This window comes from Physcomitrium patens, chromosome 20, assembly GCF_059467195.1.
Source record: "Physcomitrium patens ecotype Gransden chromosome 20, ASM5946719v1, whole genome shotgun sequence".
Taxonomy (NCBI): domain Eukaryota; kingdom Viridiplantae; phylum Streptophyta; class Bryopsida; order Funariales; family Funariaceae; genus Physcomitrium; species Physcomitrium patens.
This window is the reverse complement of record NC_143429.1, coordinates 7057193-7067616: the sequence shown is the minus strand read 5'-3', so window position 1 is coordinate 7067616 and position 10424 is coordinate 7057193. Positions and strand designations below refer to the sequence as shown.

The 10424-nt window shown below is 30.7% G+C and overlaps 1 protein-coding gene across 11 annotated transcripts; it reads left to right on the top strand.

Annotated features, from left to right (window-relative positions):
* Positions 1-7066: 7066 nt before the first annotated feature.
* On the top strand, positions 7067-10424 carry LOC112272935 (uncharacterized). Of its 11 annotated transcripts, none has more exons than XM_090245111.1 (7): positions 7344-7446; positions 8094-8139; positions 8526-9049; positions 9251-9322; positions 9447-9587; positions 9723-9831; positions 9978-10424. In XM_090245111.1, exons 3-7 carry the CDS (start codon positions 8558-8560, stop codon positions 10133-10135), a joined length of 972 nt encoding a protein of 323 aa, XP_090101237.1. In that variant the 5' UTR covers positions 7344-7446; positions 8094-8139; positions 8526-8557; the 3' UTR covers positions 10136-10424. The 11 variants fall into 11 exon arrangements, with proteins under 11 accessions (XP_090101236.1, XP_090101238.1, XP_024356900.1 ...); XM_090245109.1 differs by having other exon boundaries at positions 9447-9593; XM_024501131.3 differs by having other exon boundaries at positions 9447-9593; positions 9720-9831.

Sequence of the window (10424 nt, the reverse complement as noted above, 5' to 3'; positions counted from 1 at the left end):
GGATTTTATATTTTTAAGATATAAAGAAAATAGTATTCAAGTGCTTGTAAATTAGGGCTTAGAGTACTTGCTAGGATTTCTAAGATCCCAAACGATCTATAGTAGAATTACAATTTTTTTTTTTTTTGTGGTATAGCTTAAGGATAAATTCTATATTATTTTAAAAATTTGGAAAAATTAGACAATTGGATCAATAAATATGAATGTTTAAAATTCAAGGAGAAAAATCCTTTGTAGGATATAAATATTTTAAAAGGATTTTGCTATAATTTAGGTATTTTATGCAAAATAAAGGAATTTTTAGGAGCGAAGACTTTATATGCATGTTAAAGATAGAGATAAAGAGATATGAAAAAATTAAGGTAGAAAGATGGATTTTTGTAAGGAGGTTATATATTTATTTTGAGTTTATTAGAAATCAAGCTTATTGGCAAATGATTTAGTTATGACTTGGTATAGCAAAGAATGTTAAGACATTTCTAGATGCTTTAGAAAGCCTTATATATAAAGTTTTAAAAATAATATTAAAAAAATTATCAATTAAATACTTTTCTATTCTGTTATATTTATTTGGCTTCTATAATAAGAATATATCACTTATTGAAACTTTTCCAATAAATTAAAGATAAGTTTTCTACAACTAAGTATCCAATATATTCTTAGATAAAAAACCATGCCATATGACATTGTTCTTGTCACAAATTAAATTACTATAAGCTTAAACTATTTCTTATTTATAAATAAGTCAATTCAATTACTTATTGATTACATCTCTTGAAGTCTATGAAGATCTATTCTATAGTCTATATATCTCTTTTTAAATCATATAAGACAATGAATATCTAAGAAAGAAGACAAATTCTACGTCTTCTTGTAGAAATAGATAATAATCAAGAGTTCAATGTAGAAGAAATCTTAGATTTAAGGTAATACCAAAATATCTTATTCATTAGCATGGATATAATATTAGTGAATGCACATTAGAACCAAGAAAGAAGCTTGCAAATATAGCAAAGAAGGTTGATGCTTTTCATTAACGACATCTACCAAAACTAAGATGAGAAATAAAAAAACTTTATTATAAAAGAAATAGGATTTAGAAAGGATAGAAATCTACTCTCTATTCTTGATTGTAATTTCTATGTATTTATTGTGATAAGGAGATAAAAAAATTAATAATTAGTAGATTTAATTTAAAAGCTATCATTTCTTGAATTACTAGTTAAGAAATTATAATTGTTACAACCTTTAAGACAAAGTAATAGAAATGAAGATTTTTAACAATGACATGTTCTTTTTTGAATAAATAATGAGATATAATATGTTTTGTATTATAACTCTATAATAGAATATCAATGTTAAGTAATTTTATTAGAGGTATGAATGACTCTTAATAATATCCAAATATTTTATTTGAAAAAAATTATAAAGGCCTTAATAATGATCAAATAATAAGATGGTCTTCTTACCTTAATATAAGATATTATTGATAGTTGAGAAGACCTATCAACCACCTTCAAAAGAAACAATGATTAGAATATGTAGCAAACATAATTTGCCACATTTTGGACTTTTTCAATATATAATGAATGCTCCTAGTAGAACTTATCCTTAAAAAGGGAGGTAATACCATAGACATATATATTTAACTAGATAAGAAGTATTAGGTAGAAGATAAATATAGGTAGATTTGATATTATTTTATGGTAAAGTTTTTTAGAAGCTTCATAGATACGTATGTGACTTTATACATGTTTATAGTTGAATGCTTGCTTAAAAACTTTGCCAACAAGTTAGCCATGTGTTGTACATATAGATAGCTTAGCATACAAGTTAACAATCTAGTGCACATGTAGAAAACTTGTCTTGTAAGTTAAGACATATGTCTTATAAATTAAACACATATTAGAGATCTTATAAAATATTGCCATATAGCTTTTAGTAAATAGTATATATAGAAAAAAGTATGAAGCCCTCTTCACTCTTGTCAATGCTTTTTTAATTCTTAGTCTTATTTCAAGACTTCTTAGTCTTCTTATCTTTAGCAATAGTCATTCTAGTTTAATATTATATCATTTTTTAGTGATTTTTTAGTCTTTTTGTGTAACATAAGAACTTATTGATTTTTTGGCTTTTTGAAATTCATGTCTTTGACATCAATAAGCAAAGCCAATCAATATTGTGTTAAAAAATATTAGCTTAAAAATACATAAAGTAATTAATTATAAATGGATTTGATCTTATTTTGAAGTTGGATTTAGAATCCAAAAAAACTAACATAATTTTTTTAAAAATATCTTTGAAATTTTGAAAATTTCTTTAAAATAACTTAAAAGATAATCTTTTTTAAATCTTAAATAAATAAAAAGAAATCTAAAATGATTCTAAAAAAAATTTAATCAAATTCTAAATAAACTTCACATTAGTTATAAATTTCAATAAGTTTTATACTAATTTTTTTAATTCAAAAAATTATACTTTAATTTATTAATTAAAAATAACTAGAATTATTTTTTTAAAAAATCCGACTTATAAATTGGATGATATGAATTATAATATGTTGTAATGTCAACCATTCTTCTTCTTTAATTACAATTCAATTCTTCTTGCTTGAATACCACCTTCTTAAACCATTTATTTTTTAAAAAAAAATTATCAAATATAAAAAAAATTAAAAAATTATTAGAATATAAAAGAAAATTTTTAATCCATCACACAAATTGCTTGAAATCTAAGAGATCCTTAGTCACCTTTTAAATCTAATTTTTAATATACTATCTCACTTGATCTTCAATTAATGTTGATTTGATTTTTTAATTAAGTCAAAGTTCATATTTTAAATTTAATACATCTAGCTTTATAAATCTATAAGATTTCACCTATGGATCTATTACAAATATCTTCTAATTTATCAAAATATATTCATCTTTTTATTTAACTCAAAATAGAATCACTTTAAACAAGTACAACTTTGCAAAGCTCTTGCAAAATTAGTATGAATTCAAATCACTCACAATCTTTTCTTGTAGAAATACAATTAGTTTTTTTTTCAAAAATAAAACTTTGATCAACAAAAAAAATCTTGAATGTCAAATGCACATAGTTTTGTAACTTAGGCTTTGGTTTTGATCTAGGTTTATAATCAACCTTCTACATGTATCAAAATAAGATTTATTTTAATAATTTTACTTAATTAATATTCTTTATTTATACCTTAAAATAAATATAATATTTTTTTAATCTACATTATTATTATTTTTTTATAATCTTATAAAAAAATAGAATTATTTTTAAAATAAAAATTAGGCTAATTAATTTTACTATTTTTTTAATTATTATCTATATTTTTAAGATAATTTTCTATTATATTTTAAATTGAGTCCTTTTTAAAAAATATATTATTTTCTTTTTTATTAAATGATTATATTTTAACACAACATCAAAAGAAGTCATAGTTATATAATACAAGAAATATATCAACAATCTCTACTTTGCCTTATATTTTGTCCATCCATGTCAAATATATAAAAGACCTTCTTTTGTCCAAATCTCCAATAAAATTAGCATCTACAAAGTCTCTATTTTTTCTCTTCTATCTTCCTTTAAATCAAATAAAATATTACCATTTATAATATCTTTTAAGTATAAAAAAATTTAATTTATATCTTTTTAATTTTTTTAATTTGCCATATATTTACTTATTATAATAATTTAGAATAAAATATGTAATCTATTCCAAACCATTGCATGTACAAGGCTACCTACAACACTTGCTTATGGAATTTTAGATAAAGACATATTTTCTTACTCACTCTTAATGCTATGCTAAAGACAATTTGAATTAAGAAGCTAAAAGCATACTCACTGTCTTTCCATTTTCTATGCCAAAATATATTAGTATCTTTTCAATGTACTTTTCTTGTAATATCTACAATGTGTACATCTTTTTATCTACCCAGATATCAATGTCTAATATCTTTTTTATGGGTCCTTTGTTCTTCATGTCAAATTTTCTATTTAGCTAACTTTCTATCTTTCTAAATTTCTTTTGGTGTCTTATAATCAATAGCGATAAATAAATAAATAAATTATCAATATACTTAATATATTTATAATTTTTATGTAAAATTTCTTCTCTAATCTTACATTATTTAACATAATTTGAGTTTTTTCTAGCAAGGTTACATTCATACACTTTGCCACTCTATTATGCTAAAAAATATTAGAATTAGTGAGGTGATGAATAATTCTTTTTGCCTTGCAAATACTAGCAAACTCATTTGACTTATACTCTTTTTCATTATCTAGCCTAAGACACTTTAGCTTCTTATTACTTTGCTTCTCCATCATGATTGTTCATAGTTTAAAGATGAAAAAAATCTTAGAATTTTCTTTTATATATTAATCTAAATATTTTTTAGATAAACATCTACAAATAAAAAAAATTAAAATGTTCTAGCTTAGGAAGCAACTAATGGAGGTTTTCATACATCTAAATGTATATAATCTAATATATCTTTAATTCAATAATTAGTATTTTTGAATCTTATTCTACAATGCTTTCCAAATATACATTTCTTGCAAAGTCGAATTTATAAGATTTAATACCCTCAAGAATTGATGCTTGTACAATTCCAAAATTCTTCTTTTAATCATATGATCCAAATAAGCATGTTAACAACTAAATGACACTTTAAGTGTTGTTTCCTTAAAAAGATACTATAGTTTTTCTATTTGTAAGAATATCTTTAAAAGTTTATACAAGTTTTATATTATGTTTTTGTTATCACTACTAAAGCTCCTTTAATAACCTTTAAGATTTGTGCCTCTATTAATCTCTTACAACCATTGAATATAATATTTCTATGGAGATAATATATATTTTTTTAATTCCAAAACCTATTTCAGATAAAACAATGTCTTGATAATTACAACAAACATCCCATTGTGTACAATGTCAATTGCCACAATCTAACATCAAAATTTCTCTATATAAAACTTTGCTTTTTAAACCTTTGAAGCAATCACTTTTTATTAATTCAAGCTCTTGACAAGGAATTGGAATCTAGTACTTTATGGTGAGCACTTCTTTCTTGCTAACCTTCACCACTAGATATTTCTTACTCTACTTTTTTTTTGTCTTCTTAAAAAAAAATCAACATTAATATAATCTTATACTTTACTAAGGTCTTTAAAAATGTTTTGTAACAATCTTATCCTTGCTGTTTTTTTATTATTAATACTAATATGATCATCTCTTCCAAAACTTCTTATAATATTGTCTTAGACTACATGCACATTTCTTTCACACAATCTAATAGAAGTCCATTGCTTAGCCTTTGTTACCATACCTTTTTTTGTATCTTTATTTCAAAAAACTAACTTTATTGCTATATTATAAATGTACTTTCATACTAATTATTAAAGTTCTTTCTTTTAGAAGTGTTACAAAAAGTCTTCTATGCTTTTGTTGATTCATTGCAATATATTATAAAATTAAAATTAATTTCATCAATGAATATTATAATCAATCTAAAAGCCTTCTTTTTATAATTTTTTATTTTATTTTATTATTTAATAGTATGAGCATTTATGCTTAGAGTCTCTTCAATTTCATTTATAATATTTCTACAATCCAAAAAAACCAACAAAAGCTTCAATTTCATCTTCTAATAATAAAAATTATCACCTTTAAACTTTTTAATGAATCTCAAGCCTTCACTTTTACTTAGACATGTCTAAAGAAAAAATATATCAAAAAAGATTAAGAGAAATTATCTTAAAGCTTTCAAAATTAGCAAAAATATATTGTTGCCTCAAAATTCTAAATTGTATGCAAATTAATATTATTTTTTCCTTTGAATACATTTAATTTTACTTTTAAAATTATTCACAAGTCATACAAATAATATATGTGTTTTAAATCATATTTTTAAAATTCTTTGATCACCTTTTTGATTACAAATTCTTTTTTAGTACCTCAAGAGGCCTTTTAAATAACTTAAGTTTTTTTAATAATCCAAACTATAAAACTAGTCTATAAAAAATTTAACTAAGTAAAAAAAAAATAACATAAGTATTCTAAAACAATACTTTTAGGTGTAAAACAAATATCAAACTTAAAAATATACTTAACTTGAAGTAATTACTAACTTAGATTTATATTAAGATTTCATTTTGAAAGTTGAAAGTTGAAAGTTTCTAAATCTTAATATAAGTAATAGCAAGATGATCTATTAAAATTCATCTTGTGATTTTTTTAAAAAATGTTAGTTTTCATAAATAATGTACAAGACCTACAAGACCAATATAATATGATTAGATTTTTTCTTCAAATTGATTTAAAATAGATAATTTTCTATTTATTAGCATCTTTTGTGCATTGTTATAAAATATTATTTAAAATTATACAAACATGAAATATAATGTACTTATATGAATATAAATATATATATATATAGATGGTGTTGTTAATGCCATCATATTTTTTGTTACTCACATCACAACTTGCCATCCACCATATGTCTTCACAATTTTTGCTAATACCAACTACAAGCTACCCTAAACTTATGTTGCACATCACAATATACTTTAGAGCAACATGTGGTTGCATTAGCAAAAATTGGGATAGCATGTGGTGGATGGCAAGTTGTAGTGGCAATAGCAAAAACATGGCTTGCAATGCAAGTCAGCACCCTGAACCCAAATTCAAAAATTATCCACACATCCAAACCATAAATACTTGTCTACAATTACCTTCCACCTCCAAGACGAATGGCAACTGCAACACCACATCGAATTGACGAATGATACCATCTGTTCATTCAGAACTAGAATCTAGAATCAGCCAGGACAACCTCATTTGCGTGTTCTGCGCACACTTCCATCCGCCCCTCGACTAAAAATTCATCCAAAATAATTGACGTTCAAGTTTCATCCACTGAAGATGCCACATCATCCAGTAATGTTGGATGAATGAGAGGGTGGTGAGGATGGATGTGGAAGGCGAGGCCACAGCGAGCTCACACCATCTGGAGTGTCGCCGCGGGCGAGCGATCGGTCGCGTGCGCTACGCCCGCCGCGTCAGGGGATGGGCTCGCTTGCCAGGGGTTGCGAACGAGCCAAGGAAGGGCCTCGTGGTAACGAACTTCGTCTCACCTGGCTCAGTGCCGTCACCCGCGGAATTCCGATCGTCTTCTTCTGCTTGACGCCAGGTGGGTTTTCCTCCCCCCATCTCACACACGCTGCCGCTTTCTGTTGCCCAGTAGAACTCATCTTGCCGCGTGTCTAGGAGAGTGTTATTTTGTTGTTGTTGTTGTTGTTGTTTTTTTAGTTGGGTTCCAACTTCGGCGAAATCAGTTTCAGATTGGAGAATTGTGAGCTGTGCGGCAGTTCGGTGTTGGGTGGGTCGTTTGGGTGGAGGTTCCGTGTGCGAACTATCTGGAGGTTTGTTTGATCGCCTCAATTTTTTTTCTTCATCTAACGTTATTTTGTTGGTTGTTGTTGTTGTTGATTTTCTTTTTCTGTTCCCTACGTTGGTTTTTTCTGGTTTTTTTTTTTTTTTTTTTTTTTTTTTTTTCTTCTGTGGCTTTCAAGTTGGCGGTGGGTGATCTCGAGCGATTGTGTTGTTGAATTTTGGGTGAAGAAATCTGAGGAGAATGGTTGCTTTGACGTGTCTTGCTTCTTGCGAGAGTCTTTGTGTTGAGAGGGATTCTCTGGTTGTGTCTTGTGTGAAGATTCCGGAACTGTTTTGTGTGATGGACATGTTCTGCGAAGGCGCCTAAGATTCTGGAAGACAAGAGAATCTTTTATTTATAGAAATCATGTTTTCTCCCTTTCGGTATATGCGTTCTAAAGTGCAGTACACCATGGCAGTGCTTCAGAAATACTGTCTTCCTTGCAGACGCTTAGTTGCTTGATCCGTCGCAGACACGAGGATTTAATGTTTCCCGGGTCTTGTTTAGGCGTGGATTCCGGGGCCTGTACCTGATGTAACTTGGGGCGCTGGTTGTTTTTAGTTTACTTTTGTAAAATTAAATTATGCGTATTATTATAATTAAAATAAAAAAATAAAAAGCTTTCTGTTTTCTCAGATCCAAGCAAGTCAGCCGATTTTCGGAAGTCCATAGCTGGAATTGGGCAAGTTTTTAGTTTCCCGTCTCATCAGCAACTTAGTCGTTTCGGATCGAGCACACCATGTTTCCCATTTTGGTTTCTATTTCTGGTGAATCTATCATCTTTTACAATTGTTGGAATTCTAAAGATATAGAGGCGTGGTTGCAAATGTTAGAGCGTACAACTTAGTGACGTAGCTGCCCAATATGTGATAGAGTTTGCAATTGCACAATAAATAGATGCTGGCATGTTTTACGCATCTTTCAGTGATTTTTTTGCAAGTGGTTGAACGATGCTTTCTCTACCCATGTAGTCGCAACCGTTGAAGAACTCCTAACGCAGACCAAATGTAGGGCTTTTGCATCGAAACTTTGAAGATAATTAACCAAGTGTTAATGGCCTCTTTCCAGGTTATCGAATTTAGAACTTAATAATAGACTTGATGGCGGCGCTTGCCTCTTCCTCACCGGTGTCGCAGCCAGCCCTAAATCGCATCTCCCAGGAGATCGGATCATGCAAGGCCAGCCATACCACGGTTACCTTTAGGCCCTTGAGTTTTGGACATCTCCAAGGTGCTTCAAGGAGTAGAGTCCACTTAAAGATTTGTCGATTTTCACCGGGTCTTAGAAATGACTCCAACTTAGGATTTTTCCTCGTGTCTACATCAAGGCACAGGCTGTTCAATGGATCACAAGTAGTGCGGAAGGTGACACCAATGTGTGCGAAAGGGGGTAGTGACGACAGCGTGGGGGGAGATCCACAGGTTCAGCAAATGCTGGTGGAGATGCTGCAGATTCAAATCGGCAAGTCTCGTGTGTCGGATTTCGTTGATGAGAGATCGCAGCATATGCGCAACATTGCGCAAGACACTTTCCATCAGTACGATCGCATCGCTTATAGAACCATGAAAGGGTTAGATGATTCCGGAAGCAGAGTGAGTAACAAACATCCGTTCGCAACAATTCTGTCTGATTAGCTTGGCATAGTGGCAATGCGTAACTGTAACATAGAATGTGCGTGGCTGCAGTGCGTGGCTAGGTGTGACTTTTGTACTGCCGCTCTGGTCTTGCTGCAATACAAGTGTTTTTGTAAATACACTTGCGTCAACTCTAATGAGCCCAATTTCGCACTGCAGGTGCTGAGGCAACTTGACGCAGATGCTCAAGCGCTTGAACGGGAACTCAGGGTGGCCAGGGCTGAGCTTGAGGTATATTCTTCACACTTGTGTGTGTGTGTATGTGTAAGTAAGTTTTCCACTTTCTAAAGTTCAATGAGACTATGCATATTGGAGTCTTTACCATATTTTTGTGAACCAAACGTCGACTGTGCAGGCTGAAGAGCTTGATTTGGAGGAATATCAGCTGGGTGTGGCATATTCAAGGAATGAAGGGCTTTTCTTCAAGAATCTTTACCCTTCACCAAAACCCCACCGTCTACGGTCGGCTGCTATTTCAAAGTCTTCCGTGAAGGAGGTAAAGGTATGCCTGTTTTTAATGAAGAATCTCTACAAATTCTGGGAATTACATGTAGATGTAATTTGAGATTGATATTTCTACTATTGGTACGAGTTCTGGATTTTTGGAGCTCAGATTTTACCTGTTCAGCAGAATGTAGCCCTTGCAAGGCCAACCCGGGACTTCAGTAGCAGCTACAGGCAGGTGCTCTACGTAGGCTTGTCGCTGGTCATTGTTTCCTTCATTTGGAGCTCCAGCTCAGGTGGGAGTATTTCCAGCATGCTCATTTCTCTTATTCCACTGACCAGATTTCCAGCATTAGAAAACAAGGTCTCCTTGCAAGGCTGTCTAAAGTTGCCAGACATGCAATACAAAGAATTGCTGACCACGGATTGTGTGTCATTGCAGCACTCTTAGCAGGCACATGGATGCGAGCTTCAAAGCTAGCCAGCTACGGCATGATCTTCTCCGCTCTTCTGACCCAACTTGCCTACGTCAAAGTTCTCGTAGGTGAGGAGGAGCTAGAGGAGGAAGGTCCCATCGACGTCACCAACAACGAAGACTAACCTCAACAGCCCATTGCCGCTCCTGCAACACTGTACCCATGTATATAGTGAATTGTATCTAAAAATTCAGCATTACATCAGTGTTTTTGTAGATTCAGGAACACGTGTAGGAAAATCGATAGGTTCCACTCCCTTTATTTTTTTAAAACCTGCAGGCTGAGTTACAGGATAAGCTCTCAAATCGAAGTGGGTGCATCCAGATCGCCGCCTAGCATGACCATAGATGTGTATTGCTTTGCCCTTATTGGGATTGTTTTACTAAAACAGTATACTCTGGATTTCGGCCGAA

What these genes read in the sequence shown, in the direction of transcription:
- LOC112272935 (XM_024501132.3), top strand. Translation starts at nt 8,558, where the DNA reads ATGGCGGCGCTTGCCTCTTCCTCACCGGTGTCGCAGCCAGCCCTAAAT. An exon ending in TAGATGATTCCGGAAGCAGA is followed by an intron (nt 9,050 to 9,250) that starts GTGAGTAACAAA and finishes TTCGCACTGCAG; the next exon opens with GTGCTGAGGCAACTTGACGC. An exon ending in CATTTGGAGCTCCAGCTCAG is followed by an intron (nt 9,832 to 9,977) that starts GTGGGAGTATTT and finishes GTGTCATTGCAG; the next exon opens with CACTCTTAGCAGGCACATGG.